We start from the raw sequence: 27,079 nt of genomic DNA, 5'->3' as shown, positions 1-27,079 counted from the left end.
TGGGCTACCTTCCGCCCACATCTCAGGACGTGGTGGGAAGAAGGTAGTCCACGCGGCAGTCGACTGTCTGTCATCCCGTGGGAAGGCCCCAGTGAAATACACCAGCGCTACTTCTGCATTCTGCAGCCGTCCTTCAATTGCCTGAGCCGGGGAGAGGTCAGGGAGGGTCGGTCTCTTCATCTGGACTGCTGTAATGAATGTTGCTATGTATCCACCGCACATACAGATCCAATCCCTCCAGAAGCCAGAACAGCTCCTTGAGACTTTTGTGCTGCTTTGTACAGAGGTGTGGTGCAGCGGCCAGAGCAGCTGACTTCGAAGCACAGGGTTCACGGTTCGATCCCTGGCTCCGGCGGCAGTTCAGCTCAGTACCATGTGACTCTGGGCAATAGCTCACTTAATTTTCACGATGGCCACCAGCACATTGAGATCCGTAAGGGTGAGTAGTTTGTGTTTTATTACAACAACGGATTTATTTACAGAGACTGTGCATACATTAATTAATTAATACATTAACAGAAGGAAAGGAAGACGCAACCTCAAGCTGAGAAGGTACATTTATTCCATTAACATCAGTGGTCCTGCAGCAACTGCCACCCCACCAAACACTCAACATAAATCCCCCCTAGCATTCCAACATTCAGATTCTGCTGACGCATTTCACACTCAAACCACACATATCCGCTTTCCTTATAACATGACAGTAAGTACAAACTTCCTACATATAAACACTACTACACATAGGGCCAGATGTAGGTAAGTAACATTTACCGATTCTTAATTACCGAAAATTACCGAATTTTACTGATTCGGTAATTAAGAATCGGTAAATGTGAGGGGTGGGTATGTAGGGAATCCAGATGTTCCCTTTTACCGAATCGGTAAAAGTCGGTATTTACCGATTCGGTAAATACCGAATCGGTAAAGCCTATTGATTCCTATGGGCTTCAAAGCCCATAGGAATCAATAGGCTTTACCGATTCGGTATTTACCGAATCGGTAAATACCGAATTTCACAAGGGTGCAGGGGGTGTCACTTTGACACCCCCTGGCAACCCCTAAACAGGATTGGGTGCCATGTGGCAGGCATACAAGCCCTAGGGGCAGGTCTGCCTGCCACATGGCATAGGTGTGCATGCACACATGTGCATGCACACCGGAATCGGTATTTTACCATAAAGTTGGATTTCATGGTAAAATACCGATTCGTTAAGGCCTTTGGGACTCAGAAGAGTCCCACCTACATATGGAATTTACAGAATCGGTAAAATTACTGATTCGGTATTTTACCGAATCAGTAATTTTACCGATTCTGTAAATGTAGATTTACCTACATGTGGCCTTGGATTTAGGCCCCTACATACCGATTGGCCATTTACCGGTCGGTAACGGCCGAAATCGGCCGTTACCGGTCGGTAAATGGCCTGAAACGGCCACCTACATCGGGCCCATAGTCCACTACATGCTAGATTTTCAACATAAAAAATTTAGAAAATCCTAAAGTCAGCTGCAATTAATTGAAACGTGCCATATCCAAACAGACCAAATGTATTTCTCCATTTCATAATCCTTGAACTTCCGAGACATAAAGGTCTCCCTCTCAGACCTCCAGCGGTCATGAATCTTTGGCAGTCCAGTCGATGTGGAAGACCTCTCCACCCCCAATTTATCACACACATATTCAGCTTTGGACTTGGTACAACTACCACCATGCTTTTGTTCTACACCTTGCCATTTTTGAGAATCATCACATGATCCTTAACTAAAATAGGTCCAGAAAATTTAGAATGAACCTTCAGCACATGACGGGGTATCTTTACTCCCACATAATTACCAACTTTCAGTTGCAGTTGTCTCATGAACTCACCACTGTCCTTCGCACAATACTTCTCTTGCACTTTATTCCACACATCTATCACATTCCGTACTCGTTCAGCATCTACACATTTCCTCCCCATCCAATCTTTGTTGAAATAAGACTCTGTGACTCTGCCCCTTAACAAAGTAAAAGGGGACATTCCGGTACTAATTTGTGGCTTTGTTCTCATTGCCTATAACACATTTTCCACAACTTTTTTCCAGCACAACCCATTCGCCAATGATAACTGCCACTGGTCTTTAATGAAGCAGTTGACTCTTTCAGCAAAACCAATGCTGCGGGGATGATACAATAACGTCTATACATGCCTAATTCCTTTCTCCCTCAAGAGCTCATCCATTTCCCTAGCTGTCAGTTGCATCCCATTGTCAGTCACTAGTTCTTCTGGGAAATCTTCCCTGATAAACAACTCTTTATGAAACTCAATAACTACACCAGTGCTGACACTATTAACAAATTTCACTTCAGTCCATTTGGACATATAATCAATCAACACAAGGGCATATTTAGGTGGACTTCCCAACACCTCCAAAGGACTAGACACATCAAATGCTTATTTGCACCAAGGACTTCCATCACAATTCTTCACTGGAATAATGGTGTCTTGTCACTCCGCGCACAAGCACAACTTTCCCTCACACACTTCTTCACAGCTCAGTCACCATGTCACCAAAAATCTTCTCAGATACTCCGTCATGGCACACATCCCTACATGACATTCGTGAGCAAGATTAAAAACTTTGGACCTAAGCCTCTGGGGAACTATTGACTGTTCACAGCTCTGCAAAATACCATCAGCAATAGACAATTCATCAGCAGACCTCCAATACGGAATTATGGTTTCATCCAAACTTCTAGATTTGGACCACCGATTGGAAACTTATCTAGTAACCTTCTGCAAGACCTCATCATCCTCGACCTCACAACTCATTTTCTAAGTAAGCTCCATTAGTGATTACATTTACCAGACACACAAACTCAAAATCCTCTTCTCTAGCTACTCAGCTACTCAGCCTCCTAAACTTGAACCCCATTAGGCAAGAATGATAAACAGTCAGCAATAACATTATGTTCTACAGAAACATTTTGCAATCTGTACTGATATTCTTATAGACTATATTGCCACTTGACAATGCGAGCTGTAGCTCTTTCACCTTTAACTGTGCTAAATAGACCCACAAGGGGTTAGGTGGTAAACTGCGAGGTTTTGCGACCACAATTGCAGTCTCAAAACAATCGTACATTGATGTGTGACTTGTTATTAGGAAGGGACAAGCTTGGCATGCCCCTTCCTGATAGCGAGTCGCAAACCCTATATTGTGAGTCAGAAATAGGTTAGCGATACACAAAATAGGGTTTGTACATGGGGCAGACAAATTTTACAGTTGCAAACGGAGGCCGATTTCCCGTTTGCGACCACAAAAAACAGTGCAATTAAATGTCAGAGAGACAAATACTGGGACTGTGCAGTCTTAAATCCAGCGGCGTAGCGTGGGTTGCCAGCCCCCATACAAGGCAAGTAAATTCTTAGGGGCAGAACATTTTAAAAGAAAACACATTTGTAGTAGTCTAGCACAAACTTTTTTTTCTTTTAAAATGTGGTGCTTCTAAGACTTTTGCGCCCGGTGCAACCGCCTCTGTGGCCCCACCCACACTATGCCACTGCTTGACTCCACCTCATGTTTCTTCAATCCACACCCGACACTCCATGCCCCTGACTCTCACGCTTGCAGGTTCCTGCTTTCTTCCTAGGTGAAGGCTTTGCTGTCTTTCTCTTCCTTTGTCTTTCTGCTTTGTGTGTTTTTACCACTCATGCTCTCAGTAAAATAAGTGCCGGTCCCCAAAAATGAGTGCTAGTGGACCCCACCAGTAACCACTGGCTCAACCGACCCGGCCATGCGACCAGTGCAAGGTAGGTTGTTTTCTTTTTTTTTAAATGTAATTTTCCCTCGTCGTTGTCTTTCTACTCGCCCCCCAACCCCGTCCCACCGTTCTTACCTGCATGGGCTGCTCCTGCTTGTAAGATCGAGTCAGCTGGTAACACCTGTTACTGGCCAATAGTCGGTAAAGAAGACACTGGTAATGAGGGGCCTAGAGAACCTACTTTCACAACAGAGCTCATAATGGAGGCCTTGGTGGGCAAAGCTCTTGAGTTATGCAACACCTTACCCAAAGTAAGGTCTTCATGCAAAAGTAGCCCCTCTACTACCATAGTATGTATGACCTATGGGAATGGGATCAGGGCATTGGTGTTTGTGCACCATTTCCTGAATGTTTTCCTCTCATCCTGCCCTCTTTTCCCTTCACACATGATGCCAAGACTTTGCTGGTGAAATGTGCACAGGAGTAACATATCACATAGGAATTGAGAGGGCGGTGAGCCCACACAGCATGTAATCTTAATTTGCTCAAATGCTCATGCCAGGATCTGGATTACCTCCTCACTCAAAATGAACCCCTTTGTTTAGTCATAAAGTATAAATACACATCATGCTATACATACAGTATAGGGGCTCTACTTAGTTGTTTATTTCTTAGGAATTGAAGTGTTTTAATGTTAGTTACTAGTGCACTGCAAGCAAAATAACTTGTGAGCTAGCCCAAGATGCCATTTTCCATTTTCAATCCAGTTTCTTCTCTCCGCAGTGGCGATCATTTCTAAACAGAATTACACCAAATTTACACCAATTGAATCAAACATACACACCAGTCATCTTGAAGGGTAGCACTCCAGTCAAGATGGGTTCACTTTTCATGGACCCCTTAGAGGACTGCAAACCCCTGCTGGCGTAGTAAAAGTGGTATGTGTCCCATGGACCTCCATAAAGGTCTGTGGCATGTGAAAAAAAGATTATAAAAAAAGATCCATCATGCTATAATGTGCACTAAATACAGGAGTATTGAGCACAGGCCGTGGCCAAAGCCTACTCCATGCTTCCCAACCTGCTTCACAATTTGTATATATAGCAAGAGTAGCAGTTTCAGGATGCATCAAGACTGGACGCAGAGCAATGCCAGAGGTGATTAACTGTGCCAAGAGTTATTGACTGTGTGCACGAGCTTCTGGGTGCACGGAAGCTAGGCCGAGATCAAGGCCAAGTGCCACAACCTTTACTGAGAGCTTGTTGTGCATGGTCTTGTGCTGTGTACAGTGACACTGAGGGCAGCATGGCAAGATGTAAGGAGCAGCTCACAGAAATAACCTATACCCACAACTTGTGGCAGACTGCCAGTGGTCAAAGTTTTTGTTAATGGAAAATGACTGTTCGTAGGGTTTTTTGTTTTCAGTTAAAACTGATTATAACTGATAAAACACCACCAAAGAAAATATTTGCTTTAAAGTAAAACTAAAAAAAAACTAGCCTTAGCTGCATGTTTTATGCTTTAGTGCACTCCAGAGTCAAAGCAGTACACCTGCAGCCATTCCTTCACTGCTTAATTTGAGCTGTGGTTGTGGGTGGAGCCTGCCGGCACTCATTTTTGGGGACTGGCACTTATGTTTCCTCATCGGACATTTACAGAGCAAGAGAGGGAAAAACACACAAAGGGGAAAGATCAAGAAAGAAAACAACCGAACACGCGTCACAAGGGGAGAAAGCAGGAACCTGCAAGGGTGAGATAAAGGGGCAGGGAGTGTCTAGGAGTGGACTGAAGAGGCATGAGGTGCATTCCAGACTATGCAGCCATGGCATTCGGCATGCCGACATGTAAAAACGCCGGCGGCGGGCAGAGTTTTGGGCAGCTGCACTTATTTTTTTACAGACTAAGTACAGCCAATCTAAGTATTTTCTTGTGACAGATGTTCCCTCTATTACACAATCCAAAAGAGGCACTAAAACAGTGCACGCTGCACATAACATAAAAAGTGCATAGTGCTTTTCTCATACATGCCCAGCTACTGCACATCCCTGCCACTGCTTATAAATAAATAAAGGTGCACATGCGTGGTAAAATCAGTGCAAAGCTGGTCTTATGCCAACTTTCATATAAACATAAAATCCCATAGTCACAGTCCAACAATGTAAAATAAAATGTATTCACAGTCTGAACTGTACAGGCAAATGATCCAAAGCCAGCTGCTGTTTCTTTATCACCTCAGCTGCTCCCTCACACATCATCACATGTTGGTGCCACTAAAGGGCCTACAGTTAACAGCGCGCATAATAATTCCTGAGCAGGTTTCTCCCCTGTGGTCAGACAAAGCAGACATAATCCCAGTTTAACAGTAATAATACTGTGATGGCCCAGTTCCTTTGTGGTATCTTGAGATTAGGACCACGGTATGGCACTGGTTTACAATAATAGTGCACCGAACAACCCACAATACAATATATCTTTCCTGTCCTTTGTGGAAAATCTTTGTTTTGCTGATATTTTTTCAGAAGAACGGAGTAGCAGGTAGGTGTGGGCCCACGATTAACCCTTTATCTGCTGCAATGAAGTCTTAGCGCGGTGAAAACATATTTCTTTTCATCCACATCCTTTATATGGTGTGGAACTGGGCTCCTGGAAACAGTAGTTTCAGTGCTGGTAAATGAAACAGGCATGGAGGTGACAGAATGAATAAAACATTACTTGAAAGAGCAAACATAGAAGGAAAAGGTGTAAATAAGAGAGTCGGGAGATGGAAGCTGGAACTGACAAGCGAAATGAACGTAAGGAGGAAATAAAAGCACTTTAAAGTATCTGAAAACATCAGTAATTTACAGAGCTAAGGGCCACATGTACGACCCGCCAATTTGCGAGTTGCAGATTGCATCGCATTTGCGAATCGCAATTTGGGAATCGCTAATTGGGATGCACAACAGTGTCTGAGACACTGTTTGCGATTCCCAATGTGGTCGCATATTGCATGCCTCATGTATATTAATGAGGCAAGCACAATTTGCCACCCCATTGGGAATGGCTGGCACTCCCAGGGATGGTGGCCTACTGGGGTCGGCAGACCACCATGTCTCGGACTGCTTTTAAATAAAGCAGATTTATTTTTCAAATGCAGCCCGTTTTCTTTAAATGAAAAACGGAATGCATTTAAAAAATAAAAATGAAGCTTTTCAGATTAATTTTTTAAGGGCAGGCAGTGGAGTCTGGGACCACTGCCTGCCTGCCCTTAAAAAATATTTTGAGAGCCACTCACCAAGTGGATGGGGTCTCCTGGGGTCTCCTTCCCGTTTGGGAGTGGTTTACCACCCTTCTGTTAAGGGTGGTAACTGCAACTGTTTTGTGACCGCAATTGCGGTTGCAAAACAGTCATACATAGCTTAAGGAGTCACTATGAGGAAGGGACGCCCTTGGAACGCCCCTTCTTAATAGTGAGTCGCTGATCCCATTTTGCGAATCGCAAACCAATTTACGACTCGCAAAATAGGATTAGTACATGGGCAACACGTTTTTTGTGGGTGCAAACGGGTCTAAAATATATTTGTGCTCGCAAAAAACCTTATTACTTCTGGTCCTAAAAGGAGTAAACCCAGAAGACCACTAGCATTTACACATTTTTAAACAGTGAAAAATTACGGGAATATACAACAAATAGAAACTGAATAACATCATTGGTACAGATATATGTTAGAACTGAGATGCAAGTACCAATTGTTTCTAGTCAATAATTGCATACATACATATAGACAAGTATTCATTTGAAAGCCATTCAATTATTGCTAGAAAATGAAAACTGTTACAAGAAAACATCAGTGTTGCATAGAATTTACAAAGGATTGCACTTCATTGGTTTGTTGTACAGCCTACATATAGATTGATAAAGTATTCAAGATTCGTTAGTTAGTTTCTTATTGCCTCGAAACAATTGGTACCTGCATCTCAGTCCTAAAATGTATTAACTAATAAGATAAAGGTCCTATCTAAAGTAGTGCAAATTTTGTAGCAAACGCGAAAACACAATTCCTGAAATATAGAACAGGGATTATCCAGATTTAGCAGGATCACAAGGCCCTTAACCCAGTATCCCACACTGATGCAAATATGGAGGTGCGACATGCTGAAGGCCATGCCATGTGCAGAGAGTTTGCTAGGGATAGCGAAGAGCAAGTGCACTCATCTATTGGGGAAGCGGTACTGATGGTGAGCGATTGGAGTAGATGAGGCCCAGGATACAGAGCTCAGTGGGAATGTCTATAGGCCATGCTCCTTAAATCCATCCAGACCCTGCTAAGCTCTTCCAAAGGCCTTGCCCAGTGCCTTGAAGGCACTTGATAATGGCGCTCAGTGCAGAATGTGCACCCAAAGCTCACAGTGCAGTGGGATCTTGAAGGAGGCCTCTTGAGTGCATGGATCGGCAGAAGATCAAAGTTCACTAATGACGATTCTATAGGCGCTGATGCAGCATTAACTCCCTCCGAAAGATATTGCATCCTTATAATGCCACTGCATCCAACATATTCAGGAGACTGTCTGACCATGTCTGTCTTGCTCAGTGTTATCATGAATCTTTTAATATATCACCCACAGTGCAATTTCTGAATGATTAAGCAGTAATAAATACACATCTAGTTATCATCACCATTCAACACCCAGGGCCTGATTCATAAAGGCAAACTTACGCAGTTGTAAACTTACTATTAACTCCCTTCTTGTGAATATGTGAATACCAAAACAAAAGTAAACTTACACTTAGGGGTAATTTTACCTTTGAAAATCAGGCTTTCGTTGTTTCTATACAAACAGTCAGAGAAGTGCTCAGCTCCCTTCCTTATCTCCTATCCCTGCTCACCATGTTATAAACTATTGTAATTGTGTACTTAGCAATACATGTTCAGTTGAGGAGAAGCAGTACTAAAATGCAATAGACTGTGTTACAACCTATTGTAATTGTGTACTTTACCAAGACATGTTCAGTTGAGGAGGAGCAGTACTAAAATGCAATAGATTGTGTTACAACTTATTGTAATTGTGAACTTTTCCAAGACATGTTCAGTTGAGGAGAAGCTGGACTAAAATGCAATTGATTGTGTTACAACCTTTTGTATTTGTGTACTTTACCAAGACGTGTTAGGTTGAGGAGAACCAAGACTAAAATGCAATAGATTGTGTTACAAACTATTGTAATTGTGAACTTTACCAAAACATGTTCAGTTGAGGAGACGCAGGACTAAAATGCAATAGACTGTGTTACAACCTATTGTAATTGTGTACTTTACCAAGACATGTTAGGTTGAGGAGAAGCTTGACTAAAATGAAAATAGACTGTGTTACAACCTATTGTAATTGTGTACTTTACCAAAACATGTTCAGTTGAGGAGACGCAGGACTAAAATGCAATAGACTGTGTTACAACCTATTGTAATTGTGTACTTTACCAAGACATGTTCAGTTGAGGAGAAGCTGGACTAAAATGCAATAGACTGTGTTACAACTTATTGTAATTGTGAACTTTACCAAGACGAGTTCAGCTGAGGAGAAGCAGTACTAAAATGCAACAGATTGTGTTACAAACTATTGTAATTCTGTACTGTACCAAGACATGTTCAGTTGAGGAGACGCAAAACTAAAATGCAATAAATTGTATTACAAACTATTGTAATGTTGTACTTTACCAAGACATGTTCAGTTGAGGAGAAGGAGACCCCATAGGTGTTCTAGCCACACAGAGGTGTCCACACCTCATCTCCATGGCTTCATACGCCCTTCTTTTCACAGTTGCAACTAGACATCACCACAGCAAGAAGCGAGGAAGAAGCAGGAGGCTTTAAAGGTAGTACCAGGATATCTTGGCCAAACTAATTTCGACAGAAATATTGTGTCTTAAATATAGTGTGCCAAATATCTCCCCATTGGAGTAATAGCGCACAGTTTTTATGTCATGATACCATATTTTTGTTCTCAATATTCTGATACACAATTATCTGTAACCTTTGGGCAGTCAAGCCCTTCCTTCGCTTAAGGTTTTGTCCAACAGCCAGCCCGCTTGTGCCACCTGCTTGTCTATGGGCACAAAAGCCGTTCCGTCTCGTCACCAAACCGGGCTGTGAGAAGTATTTGTGGGGCTGAGATTAAAATGACATGCTAGTCCCAGCATGTTGAGCGGTTTATTCTAAATCGCACTGGACACAGCTTGATACGATTTTGAATCATCCCATGGAATATTTTTAATACATCTTGACAAAATGTGGCTTTGTGAATCATGTTCAATGGCTCAGAACTCTCAAAGTGCCTTTGTCAGCAGTGACAAATGTGTCCATTCTTGGCTTCTATGTTGCATTCTCGTGCTTGCAAAGATCAGCATGTATTGTGGAAAAATACAAGTATCAATCAATCAATCAGGCGTTTGTTAAGCGTGACTACTCACCCGTAAGAGTCTCAAGGCGCTGGGGGAGGGGGGGGGGGGTTAGCAGGCTCCAGTCCGTCAATGGGGGGATCTGTCGAAGAGCCAGGTTTTGAGGTTTCCTGCGAAGATGGGGAGCGATGTCGTCTGTCTGAGGTGGAGCGGCAGGGCGTTCAGGCTCGAGCCGCGAGGAAGGAGAAGGAGCAGCCTCCCGATCTGGTCTTTCTGGTGCAGGGGACCACAGCGTAGGAGAGCTGGGCAAGTACCAGAATTACAAGTAAAACCACGACTGGACATTCTATGCACACCTGGCACGGGGCACCCCATGGCTTGTAATATTTGACTTCAGCGAGGGAAAAAACAATCAATACCCAAAATGCTTTGAGAATGCAAATTGATCTGTCATCCCATGAGCACGTTCTCTTTCATAGGTCAGGTTTCCAAAGATATCACTTCTACTTGGGATGCAGTACACAGGCTCGATGGAGAAACTGCAGGGCCTTTATCTGAACAGCAGGGAATATTTCAAATACCTGCCAGTCTTTTGATGCCTCGGTTCTCCATTGGTTACGCCTGAAGCATAAGAGAAGTCGTTGTTAGGAGGAGTGGAATCACTTGGAAGGAGCAATCAGGGCCGGACTGGGAACCAGAACTGGCCCTGGCAAAGTGCTCGGCCGCCTTCCCCTCCGGGAGGAGAGGGGAGGGGGGAGAGGTGCGACCGCGCTCTGTGACAGGGCCGGTTTTCGGCCGTTTTTGTTACAGGGCCTTTTTTTGCAGCAAAACGGCCCTGTAACAAAAACGGCCCCAGAGGCCCAAAACCGGCCCCCAACCATGCGGCCCACCGGGGAATTGCCCGGTGCCCTCAACGGCCAGTCCGGGCCTGGGAGCAATCCAGGCATGCGCCAATATAGGACAGCATCCTAATCATAAGTTTCAAACTTCCATTTCATTGAGCTATAAAGAAAAAAACAAGAAGTCATTTACTACTGCCATTAGCTGTTTAATGTATAGGAGGACAGACATAGAGAAATAACAAAATTGTAGAGGAGGCATTTTATCTTCCCTTCGTTGGGTTCCCATCGAGGCAAGATCTATCTACAAGACTGCCTGTATCACCTACAAAGCCTTGCACTCCTCCTCTCCTCGCTACTTGGCGAATAAACTGAAACTCTCTGGAGGCTCTAGACCATCACGTAATGCGGAAAATGTATTGATTGAACCTCCCACTTTCAAAAGGGAAAGATCGATGGCCCAATCCCTTTCAGGCAACGCAGTGAGTATCTGGAACTCACTTCCGCCTCAGCTCCGGACCACCACCTCCCCCCAGTCCTTCAAAACTGACCTCAAACTTCTCCTCCTTCAAAGACACTTCCAAACCTAATTCACGCCATATCTATTCCCTCAAGGAAATTCTCTCACTTTAGGAAATTCTGCCGATAGAAGTGCCTTCCCAGTGTGTTCTTGCGTTTGGAGTGACTGCCACTTATTGCAGTATTATACCTCTATATGTATCCAGTATGCGTATGTAACATGCACACTTGTCACTCTTTCCTCTTGTAACATAGCGTTTGCTACCTCATCTTGTATCTTGTTTACTGTTGTTACTTGCGCAATTGTCACTTTTTCCTCATGTAAAGTTACGTTTGTTCTTGTATTATGCACACTTGTAATTTTCTCTTCATGTAACGTTACTGTTCCTATTATGAAGCGCTCTGACACCTTCGGGTAAAGTCAGCGGTGTATAAAAACGCATAAATCAATAAATACAAGCGCTTGGAGCCAGGCCCGGTTCTAGCGGGTGGGCCGGGCCCACCCAAACTTTGGCCTGGCCCACCCAATCATAACCCTTGGCCCTGGCAGTGACGTCAGCAAGGCCAGCACAATATGGCCACTGCAAGTTAAAACGTTCTTCGAACGTTATCTTTCTTTAGGAGTTGCGTGATTGGGCCTGGGCTCGGACCCCCAATCACGCATCTCCTATTAGGCAGGTGGGATGTGTCCCCGCCCACTCGTGCAGGTACATTAGGGGCACTGCGAAGGGGACAAAGCCTTCTGTCGGAACTGGATTTGTGGATAATTAATTCTTTTATCCTGGTAAAGAGGAGTTTGTTTTGCCTTTCCTGACCTTCCTGACCCCTTGAGCTGTTTGTTTAACCGATCCAGCTGTGACAGAGTTCGTAAGGAGCAGGTAAGAGAATGTGTGGCTATTGTGTTTTTTAAATCTGTGAGAAAGACATACTTAGAACGCTGTGTTTATTTCATTTACATCGTTCGTGTGTTTAAATCGTTGGTATCATTCATGAGTGGTTCTGCACTGATGCACGACAACTAAATGTATAGATAACTTTGGGGATTGTTGATCTTGCTGGAGAGCGTTCTTTTTTTGGTTTGTAGTATTTAAATGCAATAGAGCTGTAGTTAACGTGGATAGCTCAGTGGGTTACTGCCTTTGTCACAGAGATCCTTTGATTCAGAAGATACGATCCTAACATAGGACAGTGTGATCAAAGACGTGTATACAAACCAAACCAGAATGGTATAATTCGATTTTTTTTTTTTTTTTTGTATTGCTAGTTCGAATTTTCCCAGTATTTCATTATTCTAATGTTGCAATACAGAGTTTGGGCAGATATAATTTCTAATCAGTACAGCCAACCACTGGGGTATGCTTTAAATCCTGTGTTTGTGGTTCTCCAGACCCAACCCTCTTAATACATATTGCGCAGCAGCATGGATGAGATGTGATTCCTACACCTGGTAATCCTCATTAGCTTATGTGACATTCCCTATAGGCTGATATGGATACTTTTATGAATCATTGTGTCTGCATAATATGTGTGTGATGTACAGTACTGTGATACCCTACACTACGAGTAGCGCTATACAAGAAATAAAATGCATATGAGAGAGGGGCTATGGAGTGATGATGGGCTCTGTTGGAGGGTGGCAATGAGGGAATCCGAGGTGGGCATCATGAGGGGTGGAGATAGGGAGAGATGGGAGGCACTGGTGGAGGTTGTTTGTGAGGGAGGCTGAAGAGGAGGTCATGGGGGAGGGGCTTTGGAGTGATGAGAGGCACTGGTGGAGGGTGGTAGGAAGGGAGTCGGAGGAGAAGGTCATAAGGGGGAGTTGCTTTGGAGTGATGAGGGGCACTGGTGGAGGGGTAGGAAGGGAGTCTGAGGAGATCATGAGGGGGAGTTGCTTGGAGTGATGATGGGCACTGGTGGAGGGTGGTAGGGAGGGATTCTGAGGAGGCGGTCATGAGGGGGGTTGCTTTGGAGTGATGGGCATTGGTGGAGGGTGGTAGGGAGGGAGTCTGAGGAGGAGGTATTTGGGAGGGGCTATGGAGCGCTGAGGGGCACTGGTGGAGGGTGGTAGGGAGGGAGTCGGAGAAGGTCATGAGGGGAAGAGGCTACGGAGAGATGAAGGCCAGTGTTGGAGGATGGCAATGAGGGAATCCGAGGAGGGGGAGGTCATGAGGAGGAGTTATGGAGAGATGAGGGGCACTGGTGGAGGATGGTAGTGGGGGAGTCTGGGAGGAGGGTGGCAATGAGGGAATCCGATGAGGTCATGGGGGAGGTGCTTTGGAGCGATGAGGGACACTGGTGGAGGGTGTCAGTGAGGGACTCAGGAGGAGGTAAATGGGGGAGGGGTTATGGAGCGATGAGGGGCACTGGTGGAGGGTATTTGTGTGGGAGTCTGAGGAGGTGGTCATGGCGAGGGGCTTTGGAGTGATGAGGGACACTGGTGGAGGGTGGTAGGGAGGGACTCTGAGGAGGCGGTCATGAGGGGGGTTGCTTTTGAGGGATGGGCACTGGTGGAGGGTGGTAGGGAGGGATTCTGAGGAGGCGGTCATGAGGGGGGTTGCTTTGGAGTGATGGGCATTGGTGGAGGGTGGTAGGGAGGGAGTCTGAGGAGGAGGTATTTGGGAGGGGCTATGGAGCGCTGAGGGGCACTGGTGGAGGGTGGTAGGGAGGGAGTCTGAGGAGGAGGTCATGAGGGGAAGAGGCTACGGAGAGATGAAGGCCAGTGTTGGAGGATGGCAATGAGGGAATCCGAGGAGGGGGAGGTCATGAGGAGGAGCTATGGAGAGATGAGGGGCACTGGTGGAGGGTGGTAGTGGGGGAGTCTGGGAGGAGGGTGGCAATGAGGGAATCTGATGAGGTCATGGGGGAGGTGCTTTGGAGCGATGAGGGACACTGGTGGAGGGTGGCAGTGAGGGACTCAGGAGGAGGTCAATGGGGGGAGGGGTTATGGAGCGATGAGGGGCACTGGTGGAGGGTATTTGTGTGGGAGTCTGAGGAGGTGGTCATGGGGAGGGGCTTTGGAGTGATGAGGGACACAGGTGGAGGGTGGTAGGGAGGGAGTCTGATGAGGAGGTTATGACTGAAAGGGGCTAAGGAGAGATGAAGCGCACTGTTGGAGGGTGGTAGTAAAGGTGTCTACCGAGTGAGAGGTCAGTGGTGGGACACCAATAAATACTTTCGCACCAGCGCTATAATAGACCCTGTAATGTTTTTGCCTATTTAATTAGCAGTTGGGTCATTAGGGCCACTGTTATCCCCTTCTATCACACGCAGGAGTACAGTTTTTTCTATTTATATGTCCCTCATTTCACTTTTCCTGCCTGCTTTCTACCTCTGCCTCTCTCTCAAATGTCTATTATCATAGCCAGTGTATCATGGCCCTAGTGCAGGCTGGCTGCTACTTGATGTTTCAACAACACCCCTACTTAAGCTGTGAAAGCAGTGTTGGATGGGGGTGGGGGTCTTGATGCCACTGCGTAGAGGTATTGCATTATTGAATGACATTGTGCTTTGTACACATTTCTTAAAGTTAAAATGGCAACCTGTATCTGGTGAAAGGATTGAGATACCCCTCTGTCGCACCTAGGTGGATGCATTTTATATATATACTGGCTGCCTATAACTCTTTGGACATTCTAATGTATTGGCATGCTCATCTGTTGCTGCTAGAAGGACCCAAAGCCATCGATCTATATGCCTGTATTCATGCAATACTTTTCCTAGGCAGGTCTATTTTGTCTGCCTCTAATGGGTGCGCTACTTTGGATCGCTTGTCATCACTGCTGGTTGGACTCAAGATCATTTGCCATTGCTAACTATAGACCATTCAGGCCTATTGGGTGTTCTTCTGGCAATCTGGAGGGTAATATAGAGCTATACTATGACTGCTGTTCTCAAGTATGTGGTGGATGGCTCATCTGTTGTAGCTAGGTGGATCCTAAGGTAACCTGCTCAGTCACTCACAACAAAAAAATGTATGTAATTTACAGGTATTCCATCTCATTCTCCTCTCCTTGCTGCTAAACATCTACTTGCAATGACCTAATAAAACGTAACAGCATCAGTCTGATCACTCGCGCACAATACTGAAACGCTCCCCAAGTAGGCCACACTGCGTTGCTCCACTCTTATAACTAGTCCTCGAACAGGCTAATTTTGGAAACCGTGGGCAGATAAAATGCCGGATATTGTATTGTGGCTGGAAAAGACTCAAAACAAATTGATTCTTTATTGGAAGAAAAAAATCCACCAGAGACCTAAATGAGCAACCATACCATAAAAAGTTTCAGTCCTCATGAATCATACAGAGATGTACGCAGCTCAACAAGCCTACAAAATGCAAAAGTGGAATGCCTTTGTATTGAGGGAGAGAGCTGAAATGGTTCCCATACAACACATAACATATTCCATTCATTGTCTGTGCAGCACTGGACCCTCATTCCGGGATTTATAATTCAAGATTCTTATTTTAAATGCAACATGCAACTCATGGCAGATTTGCCATGAAAGACCAGAGCCTGTTCTGTATATCCGGATAATTTAATTATACCAAAGCTATCCATGGCTGCAATTGTATACTGCTTATTGAGGAATTTTCTAGTTTTTAATCACACACCTCAGGTTTTGTTTTTTTAAATTTTTTAATCATCGTATGGACTCTATTACGGATTTTCAGTAACTTTTTTTTTAAGGTGCTTGACCTGTGGTATTTTGATGGAGGAACATTTTTAACTAACCAAAGCTTTTTGTATTTTTAAATATTTTTTTCAGTTGCTTTTAAGCCTAGCTTGTGCATCATGGACAGATTCGTCATTCGGAGAGGTGCTGTAGATGCCAGCTGTAATCCCTTGTGTCATAATCCAAGTCCTGTACCAGCACCACCCATGGAAGTTGCAAAAGAAAGAAACATGTATGCTGTGAATAAAGACTTTATTGACCTTGAAAAGAATCAAGGTCATCTCAGCAGCAATGCTACAGATCTACATAGGGATAAACCATCCCAACCATTTCTCAAATCTTATCCCCGAACTAGATTTGGCAACCGTGAGAGGGCATTCAGCTCGGACTGGTACAAAACTCGACCATGGCTGGAGTACTCTGCTAGTCTAGATGCTTGCTTTTGTTTCCCATGTCGTGTGATTACTAATGGGAAGAATGATCGGGATACAGTTTTTACTGTAACTGGTTTCCGTAACTGGAAAAGTGCGCTAACATCTGGCACAGGTTTTGCTAAACATGTGGCCGGTCAAACTCACACGTATGCTGCACTAGCTCTATCAGAGGCATCTAAGAGAGGGGAAAGAGGAGATACAATTGCCTTTTTAATAGATACTAAAGTAATAGAAAATAATCGATATTACTTAAAAAGCATTGGAGAAGTCATTCAATTCCTTGTTGTGAATGAACTCCCCCTGCGCGGCGACAATGAAGATGTGTTTGATTCAACAAGTGGTTTATTTTTAAAGCTTTTCCAATACACTCTCAAGAAAGATAAAAAGCCAGCCGAAATTATACACTCTATTCCCCTGAATGCAAAATATACATCCAAATGTATCCAAAACGAAGTCATAGATACCTTAACTGGCATGGTTCTCTCACAGGTCAAAAAGAAGTACAAAAGTTGTGATTCAAAAAGTTTTTGTATTAAAAGCGATTGCACCCGTGATAAATGTAACATTGAAAATCTGTCCCTCATGGTGCGTTTTGTGAGCAAATCCAAGCCGGAGGAGCATTTAATTGGTCTTTTACAGATGGAACAATTAGATGCTGAGTATATAGCTGATCGCATCTTAAGCCACTTGGTTGCCAGTGATTTCAAGCCAGAAGACATTTTAAGTCAGTGCTATGATGGAGCATCTGTGATGAGTGGATGCAGTGGGGGTGTTCAGGCTGTTATACAGAGAAGATTAGATACATATATTCCTTACATTCACTGTTACAATCATCAGCTTCATCTTGTTGTCATACATGCCATCCAAAGTGAACCAAGGGCAAAGAGATTTTTTGACCTTTGTAATATGCTGTACAATTTTTTTCATCGTCATTATGTGAGTCAAAGATATAATGGGCCAACTCTCAAACGTCTTCTTGAGATTCGATGGACCAGCCATTATGAGGTTACAAAATGTGTGGTTGAAAACATTGACACAATTTCTGATCTTATATCAGACATATATCATGATGACAATGCTGCATCTGAGTTGAAGGCAGAAGCTTGTGGTTTACTATCTCATATTCAAAGGGAAAACGTTTATGTTATTGGGAAATTTTTACAAGATCTACTTTTAACTTTAAAACCTGCTAATGCTGTGTTTCAGACACAGCAAACAAATTTGTGTTTTGCAGTGGAAGTGGTACAGTCAACACTTAATGCCCTGAAATCAATGCGTGCAGATCCAATGTTTTCTACCAAGTACTGCTCTTCTGATGATGTGTTAGACGAAACCACACGTGTTAATCGTGGACCAAAAAGGAGGAGGACTCTCAACTGCCGCTTTGCAGATTCCGTGGTACTTTCAACAGTTGGACAATCTGCAGATGACTCTTCCTTTTCTCAACAGCAAGTGCTCAGGCAGCCCATCTTGAACATTCTGGACAGAGCAATAGCTGAAATGGAGACCAGATTCTCCCAGAAGAACATTGAACTTATCGAAGCCATTTCAATTTTGGTTCCCTCATCACCAAATTTTCTTGATATGAACAAGTGTGAACCCCTCCTTGACCTAACTAAAGTAATCAAAGCTACTCTTGCAGCAGAACTAACTGTTGCAAAACCATTGTTACAAAAAAAAGTCCCAGATGGTGCAGATGTTGCCACAATTTGTGAACTGGTACGTGATTATGCTGAAGCTTTCCCAGCACTTCATGAAATATATGTATCTGCTCTGGTTATAGGGGTTTCAACAGCAGCCTGTGAGAGCTCCTTTTCAACCCTATCCCGCGTCCTCACACCTTTCCGACGCACAATGAATCATGATCGGAAACAGAATTTGACTATTTTAGCACATGAGAAAGAGCTCACTGCCAATCTATGTATGGATGAGTTTGTAAGGGAGTTTTCAAAGAACAATAGAAGGTTACCTCTATGACTGGAACTGCTAGTTTTGAAATGGTCGGTGTGAAAACTGCTGGCAGTTTTCAAAATTACTCCTTTCTCTTTTTTCAAATTACTGTTTTTCAGGAATTTTTTATCTATGAAAGTACTTTGCAAAAAATGAAAATAAAATAAAAAGTATAAGGTTACATTTGTGCAGAAAGCTAAGTGTTGGGCACATTGCAGTGAGTAAATAGCCAGCCTTTCTAGTGCAATGGTGTCAAGGCGTTGCTTAAACTTGAATGCTTTTTATATGCTTAGCATTCAAGTACTTGTGTTGAAGCCGGGGAGCTGGAATTCGAGGGTTTGCAGTAAGGTCCAGACGTTGGTCTTACTTTCAAATAACGCTCCATGTACACACAGAAGCCATCCGTTGTATCATGCTGCCTGTTTGCAAGTACATATGATGTAATCTAGGGCTTGTAGGCTACCTCCAGAAGCGACACATTGAGCCCGCAGTTGCCCACCCAAACGCGCCCTTGGCCCACCCAAACAAAAATTCCTGGAGCCGGGCCTGCTTGGAGCATTCTGAACTGCTTCTGGGCACCAAAGTTCACCTCATTTACCAGTCGCGGTTCACGCGCTGCTGTTCTTGTTTTTTGCCCAAGGGGCGCTGCAGGGCCGCTGTTCTCTGGGGAGCCAGGCTGAGTTCAGAGCAGAACTGAACGCCGAGCAAAACTCTGCTCTGCTAAAATATGTTTAGGTGTTCAAAGGTTTAATGTAATTTTAGTTAACTTATTTAACACAACTGATTTTAGTTTTACTTCATACAGAGTCACTAAAGCCCATAGGAAATTATTCAGGGGTTTAATAAAAAAAAATATGTGTTCTCTCTGTGATGTCTTTGAAGTTTGCTCATAGACATTAGAATGTCACGAATAGAGCATTAGGATGTTTTTGCCCAGAATCCAAGCTTTTAAGCCCTGAACAGTACATGGACAGTGTATTTCCTGAAAAGCAACTGTATTTGTAAAAAGGGGATGACCCTCACCCTGACAATCCCTGGCGTTTAACATCTGACGTGAAGTTTCGAACATGTTATTAATTTCGTACAGAGAAGAGCAAGGCCTGTATGTGTCCTTAAATGTAAGTGTGCCTTCCATTAAGCTGAAACCCTGCCATGATTCCACTAAAACTCTGTCGCATTTGAAACTCTGACCATGTGGAAGAACTTGGCGGGAGAAAACAAAGGACGCTCGCTCCAAAGCACACACGCAGGCGCTGGAGGTCAAAATGAATACCTGGGAAATGTTCCACATCAAATGTCTCAGGAGATTTACGGCACATGTACACACACTTATCCTCAGAACTGAAATGTTTTTGTTCCGCGACAAAGCCCGTGACAGGCGGCGGTCTAATACCAACAATTAAACCCTCATTAAACAGCATTCACTGAGCACCGAAGCAGCCAGCCAGTGTGCCTGCCGCAGCGGCCTTCATTGTAGAGTGAGCCCTACACGCCCACGTTGGTGAGAAAAAATATGACTTCTGTTATATTGTACAGTATTATTTCTATGTAGCGCTTTTCTCTAGTCGAGGTCCCAAGGCACTTTCCAGGCAATCGGTGAGCAACTGCTGCATGTTTAGTGCATGGATGAGAAAAGGGTTTTGGTCGCAGTTAGACCTAAGAGAGATGAATTTTGGTATCATATGTGTGATCCGAGAGTATTCTCCTGGCTTGGTGCAGTTGCGTGCACCCAATGCTGGTGGTTGTACAGGGACACCAGTCAATCGATCAATCAATCGGGTTTGCATAGTGCTGCTACTCACCCCTGAGGGTCTCACGGTGCTGAGGGGGTGGCTGCTGATCTGTCTAGGCATGGAGGTTTATTTAAAGGGCCAGGTCTTGCGGTCCTTTCTGAATTGGGTCAACAATGCAGATTGTCTGAGGTGGACAGGCAGGGTCTTCCAGGTCTTGGTGGCGAGGCAGGAGAAGGATCTTTCTCTGGTCTGGTCTTGTGGATCCGAGGGACCGAGGCCAGGGTGAGTTTGGTGGAGCAGAGTTGTCTGTCGGGTGTGTGGAATGCAAGGTAGTGGTTCATATATTCTATTTCTGTGTCGTGGAGAGCTTTGTAGACATATGTGAGGAGCTTGAAGGTGATTCTCTTGTTGATTGGGAGCCAGTGGAGTTGTTAGAGGTGTTGTGACTGGGGATGTCGAGGACCAGTCTGGCTGCGGAATTTTCGATGTTCTTTAGTTTCCTAAACTGTTTCTGGGTGATGCCAGCATAGAGTGTGTGGCCGTAGTTAAGTCTGCTGGTGATGAGTGCATGAGTGACCATCTTTTTGGATTCTGTGTGGATCCATCTAAATGTCTTTCGAAGAAGGCGGAGTGTGTGGAAGCCGGATGAGGATACTGACTTGATTTGACAGGTCATTGTGAGCGAGGAGTCCAGTATGATGCTAAGGTTGCGTGCATGGTCCGGAGGGGTGGGAGGGTTTTCTAGCGCAGTAGGCCACCACAAGACAATCCAGGCTGAGGGGGTGGGTCCCAAGAAGTGAGTGCAATATTGAAAACACACATCACTATCCGTGAATATTAGACATAAAAACATTTAGGGCCTAATTACAATGCGGTCGGAAGCGACTCCGACCGCTTTGTAATTTGCCGGTCGGATTCCTTTCCGACCGACCTAGTATGATGGAGTCTGTTGGAAAGGAATGCGAACGGTCATTGCTACTGGCTTCCGACGGGCTCAGAGAACCCGTTCGCCAGTCGGAATGTGGCCAGTAATCTCAAGGGTGGCTCTTTTTGCTCTTAGGATTACGATGTCGGGTTGACACAGCCTTTCTGTGTCAGCCTTTACGACACAGAAAGGCTGTTCTAACTCGACATTGGGGCCCCCAGCAGGACCCCCTTTAGTGCGTGGCCTCTGGATGAAGGCCCCTGTTGACCCCTGCACCTTGTGGCAGGCACCTTGAGGCGCCTGCCACAGGATGCAGGGATGAACTGCACCTCGCATTTTACAATGGCAATATGCATTCCAGGCAGAATGCATCATCCTATTGTAAAGTATAGGAGCGGGACCAAATAGTGTTCGGTCGCATCCTAATTAGTTGGTCAGGACCGCTGACTGGATGCTGGTCGGTCCCTTGACCGGGACAATTTCAGGCAAAGGAAACTCCGCCCGACATCATAATGAGACACTTACAATATGGAGGCGCGTGCCTGGACACTGTCAGTGACCTGGCCTAAGAAGGCATGAGAGAGGTGAAATTAGATTATACATTTTAAGCGTTTCCGAACAGAGGCCCCCAAAATACATTTTACTCGGGCCCCCAAAATCCTTAAGATGTCCCTGGTTGCAAACTGAAACCAAAGGCTTTTTGTCTGACGAAGTGGTGGTCAAGGGACGAGGATGGACTCAATGAGCATGCTGTTGGGAGTTTATGGAGAAACACATGAGGCACTGATAATGAGATGATTTCAATAGAGTGTTTATGATTGATTTATTAACTTGATGTAAATTCTCTACAGTCTTCATATAGTTTCTTGTCAGTAAAAAAAAAATAGAACAACATACTCATTCAAGTTGTTAAGTGGAGTGTAGAGGACGTTTAATCTATGATTTAGATATAGAAAGCTGATTTCACATAGTGTTTCTGTTTTATTTATCTCTTGTCAGTAGAGTTCTGACTAAACAGAGGATATTGACCACATTATGTGCAATCGCTTACATTTGATGTATTTACTCATGAAAAGAAAAAGGGTTCCCATTGGTTGAAATTCAGGATTCACTAAATGGCAGTTTTTTTTTTTTGCAAGACGTTATTTCTAGGGATTGAATAATTCAGGTGAATTATGGGTGTTTAATCCTCTAGAGTCTCTACAATATCGATAGTCAAACAACTGTTTAAATGTTATAGGTTCATCTTTACAGTGCTTTCAGCTAAGGCTGACTGTGCAGAGAAATCATGAGGGATACCAAAGGTAAAAGGCTACTCATAATAAAAGACAACTGCTTAGATTACTTTAGAGATGTGGTTTAATGACTCAGGTCCTGACTTTGAAACTTAAAGATCCCAATCCTGACTCCAGGGATTACAAATTATTAATGAAAACCCAGTGGCGGGTGCTGAGCAGTGAAAATGGTAGGGGCGACATAAATAGATTACAGTAAAAATACATTCAAATAAACATTTAAATATTAAAAAAGAAAATAAACTTACGTTAGCCTGCTGCACATTCCGACCCAACCTCCATACTCCTGCGAATACGAGGTCCTACAGCTCCTGCTGGTCCTTATCCAATCCAGACGCTGCTCTCATGCTATTAAGCAGCCTGAGTGAAGCATCTGGATTGGCTGGATCAGGCTGCCTCTGCACTCAGAAGAGCACTGGAGGCCTATGCCTGATTTCCAACCCAGCTGTATAAGACAGCTGGGTTGGAAAGTTAAATTGTGCATGTTGGTCTGGCCGTAGCAAGGTAGCCGGCCAATCCGACATTCATACTGAAGGGGCCACTCGTCATTGCTGCCGATCAGCAGCAATGATGCACTTGCCCCGCCCTGCCCTCTTCTTTAGCACAAAGCTGGAAATAAAAATGGAAATAAAATCCTTTTATATTCCTATTTTATTTTTCCAGCTTTCCCTACAGCAGTGTAAGGAGGTGGGGTGTTCGGGGAGGGGCTCTACTCCACTCATATGAAGGAACTGCTGCTGTGAAAACCGAACGTTAATTCATTAGGAGCATTGAAGCGGAGGGGGAAATCTATAAAAATGTATTGTTGGAACCCAAAAATATTATCTGTTGGCCTGGAACATATTTCCGCGATTATTCGTGACATAATAAAGTGCTCATTCCAGATTGGGGCATTTCAGAAGTGAAAACGAAAATCCCTTCCGATTCTGAAAATTATTGGTCTATTGTCAACTCCCCCGGCTGTCGAAAGCAGCAGTGTCTCAGCTTCAGAAGCCATTGACATCTTAGGTGATAGTCAATCCAGGTTGGGCAAGAGAGATCCAGCCATGCTAATGCTTTTGGATATTTATGCAGCGTTCAATACCTCGGATTATACTGAACTGCTGAATGACCTCAGTCGACAAGTTGGGATGTCAACGGTAGCCAGTAAGAGGATCAACTCCTTTCTCCGCAAAAGCAAAGTTTGAGTGGTGACTAGCAGAGTGAGCACAGAGACGGTGACAATCAAACATGGGGTCCCACAGGGATCAGTATTGTCTCCTCTGCTCTTTCATTATATGTGCAGCCTTTGCATCAGCTTCAGTGTCATCTCCTTGATGACTGGTCCAATTCTAAAACACCCCACGTCCTGTAGAACCTGGACAGAACAGTGGTGAATCTTCTTGGCTGTGCCAATATACATAGACTCCAAGTGCCCTCTTGTTCCCAATTTAACACCCCGATTCTCTTGTCGAAGCCTCTCCATGGCAACTCATACAAAAACATGGAACAAAGGAACGTAGATGTGTACCTTACCTTACATGCGGGCACTGGATGCATTGATAAAAGCTTCCTCTGTCAACAAAAGCGTCCAAACAAAAGCTGATGCAAAGCCCTTTCCACCAAAGCATGTGTGCCCTGCAATGCTCCTCACAATGTGAGGGGCAGTAAAACACTTTTGTCATTCAGAAAAACATTAAAGACAATCAGGCACATGCATCAATGTTGGCTTTTGCGATTCCTTAATTGCGATTTTTAAGGAATCACAATTAAGGAATCGCAAAAGCCTATGCATGTAGAAATTGCTTAAAAAATAGCGATTTCTAAACATTCCTTAATTGCGACTCGCAAATTGCGAATAGCAATTAAGGAATACCTCCCCATTCATTCCTATGGGCCTATAGGCCCATAGGAATGAATGAGAAGACATTCTCAGCGATTCTCAATTAGAGAATCGCAAATTGAGAATGCAATTTCAAGGGTGCCAGGGTGTTAAAAGAACACCCTGTTGCACCCATGAAATTGATCTGTGCACATATGTTGCGCGCACACATGCCCTAAGAGCATGTGTGTGCGCAACATGAAACTTTGAAAAATGCACAAAAGTGCATTTTTCAAACTTTTTGCAAATTACCATGAAGTTCAACTTCATGGTAATTTGCTACTCCTATTAGCAAAATCGCTAATTTTTTTACTTTGATGCATTGCATTTAAGGAATCTCAATTTGGGATTCCTTAAATGCAATCGCAATTTAAGGAATCTTAATTTAGAGATTCCTTAAATTGCGATTTTTGCATTTGGGATGATGCTTCCCAAATGCAAAAATGCCGATCGCAAAGGGGCAGATTCTGAGAATCTGCCTGTTTGCGACCGGTTTTTAGCTTGATGCATGAGGCTGTAAGGGCCTAATAATGATGTGGGTAAGACGAGTGTCCAACTTACACCGTAGCGGAAATGGGACCGCCCGACAAGGAGTCGGAGGTACCTGCTGCCATTATTACGATGCTATCACCTTCATGGCAGTCGTAAAGTGTATGTTTTCTCTCCAACCTCCTGCATCATAATACAGCAGTCGGACAGAAACCTATGATGTCAGGCAGAAAGCCTCCGACGAGCTGTCGGATGGCTTTCAAACCGACATCATAATGGACCCCTAAGTGGTCTATTCACAGAGGCATCTTGGAGCATGTAAAGCAGTTCTCTGGTAGTACTCTTTTACGATTTTAACAATTGTTTTATGTCTTTTACATACTCTTAGGTAATTGTGTGAATTGGTCCCAGAACACCTAAAATGAGAATGCAATGGGACTATTCAGGGAATATTTACATGCAGTTAGTACCAATAGAAAGGAATATGTTGCCCTTGCAATTTTAATAAAAGGTAGTTAGGTGTATTAGGCCCGATCCCATGCCACATACCCATATTTTATTGTTAGTGCTATGTAATACATTATGCTTGATTGATTGAATCAAGTTTATGACCCCAAAGGACCTATATACATGATCTGGTCTTAGTCCCGCATTTCTCATCATAGTTACATTTTGTGCTACAATATTGGTCTTAGTGGGCCTTGTAAACTACAGTAAGAGTTGAGAAACTCCTCTGGAATGCAATCACATGAACACCTTATCCATAGTAAGTAAACTATATGAACGTTGCCTTTGTCTATGTATAGCCTGGGGGTAGTCATGAGACTAGTCATACCCTCTCTGAAATTACCAGACTCCCAGCAACAGTTCTGGTGCTGCCTTTTCATTTGTTTTGCTGCTCACTGAGCTTTGCCAAACCACTATGTTAACAGTTGCTTTAAGGCCTAGTGGTAATCACATCCCTGGAGTGTATGGTACCAGAATTTCATGATCTGAATATCGCCTGACATACATATTGTGTTCTAAATATCATTGACAGAAATATTACCCCATTGGAGTAAGCAATAAAAATATTTATGACGGGTGATATCTTTGTACGCAGCCTTCTGACATACAACCTGCTGGTGAAGAAGGCGAACAAAGGCTGAATAGCATGGTTGGAAAACACATGCCATTGATGAAAGCAATCTATACTCTCACGGTTGGCTGCTCTGTGCAGACTTCGCAGAGGACCACAATCTGTGCTCTGTCAAGCTGCATAACACATATTCTCGTATACAATTTTGGTACATGGCAAAATCAATCTCCTGATTAGATTTTGCTGACATACTTATTTTGAAATAAATAAACATCAGAAATTGTCAATAGCAGGTCTTTTTGGTGACAGGTGTTGGATCCTCTTTGTCTACAGATAACGGCGTTTATCTCCAGGAGCAACTCCAGACTCCAGGATTATACTGGTTATCCTAAAATTACTTCTGGAATAATTCACATCACGAAAGAAAAAAAGGGGGTCCAGAAAAAACTTCTAACTGCCCAGTCCAATCAACAACGCAAGATGGGAAATGCAGAAAGCAGGACCATGAGGAAGTCGAGGAATTCCAAACAAGTCCAGTGAGTGAGTGATCAGGAAATGCACAATGGCCTGCAGCAGGGCTCAAAATGGACACCCTTATTCACTACAATTATAGACCTCCAATCTGGTTTCTGAAACCTTCCATAAGTAAGAAAGAAAGGAAACAAGTTCACCAAAAGCAATAAATGTCTCTGTCAGAAATTGGGTGATTGGTTGAGGGGGGTGACGCTCCACTCAGGCAACAACCACATTCCTTGTCAGGGTGAACCACAAAAGGCACTCAATTAACCTGTGCTTAACCCTCCTGGTAGCTTGGCACAAGCGCTTGGGTGGCATATCTTGGAGATCAGGAACTCACTCCAGCAGAGGCCAGCAGGGCTCAGGCAGGACCAGTTGCAGGTCCAGTTTCAGCAGATCAGCTGGGCAGTTTGAGTGAGGCATCTGGAATTTGAAGCTCAAACAAGACATCAGCCACTGACCCTTGAAGTCACTCATGTTTGCCTGGGATAAAGGAAAGCAGGTAGTCCGCAGCATCAAGGCAGTCCTTCTTCTGTAGTGTCCACTGGTCCAGGAATGTTCTGAAGAGTGGCTCTGGAAGTTAAATATTTGTACCTGATGGCAGCCTATGTGTGTGTGTGTGTGGGGGGGGGGGGGGCTCTGTCCTTCCACAAC

At 44.1% G+C, this 27,079-nt stretch overlaps 2 protein-coding genes across 2 annotated transcripts in view; both read left to right on the top strand.

The window, feature by feature from the left end:
- SERTM2 (serine rich and transmembrane domain containing 2) overlaps positions 1 to 27,079 on the top strand; it is a 172,504-nt gene that overhangs the window by 67,036 nt on the left and 78,389 nt on the right. The gene's annotated exons all lie outside the window — the stretch shown is intronic.
- On the top strand, positions 16,264 to 18,555 carry LOC147718515 (zinc finger MYM-type protein 1-like). Its single transcript, XM_086967205.1, has one exon. The coding sequence runs from the start codon at positions 16,264 to 16,266 to the stop codon at positions 18,553 to 18,555; it is 2,292 nt and encodes a 763-aa protein (XP_086823331.1).

Source organism: Lissotriton vulgaris, chromosome 4_1, assembly GCF_964263255.1.
Source record: "Lissotriton vulgaris chromosome 4_1, aLisVul1.2, whole genome shotgun sequence".
NCBI classification, from domain to species: Eukaryota; Metazoa; Chordata; class Amphibia; order Caudata; family Salamandridae; genus Lissotriton; species Lissotriton vulgaris.
Note: the sequence above shows the minus strand (reverse complement) of the source record. Positions and strands in the feature narration are given on the sequence as shown.

Excerpts from the sequence above, each read along its gene's own strand:
- LOC147718515 (XM_086967205.1), top strand. The coding sequence starts at position 16,264 with ATGGACAGATTCGTCATTCGGAGAGGTGCTGTAGATGCCAGCTGTAAT.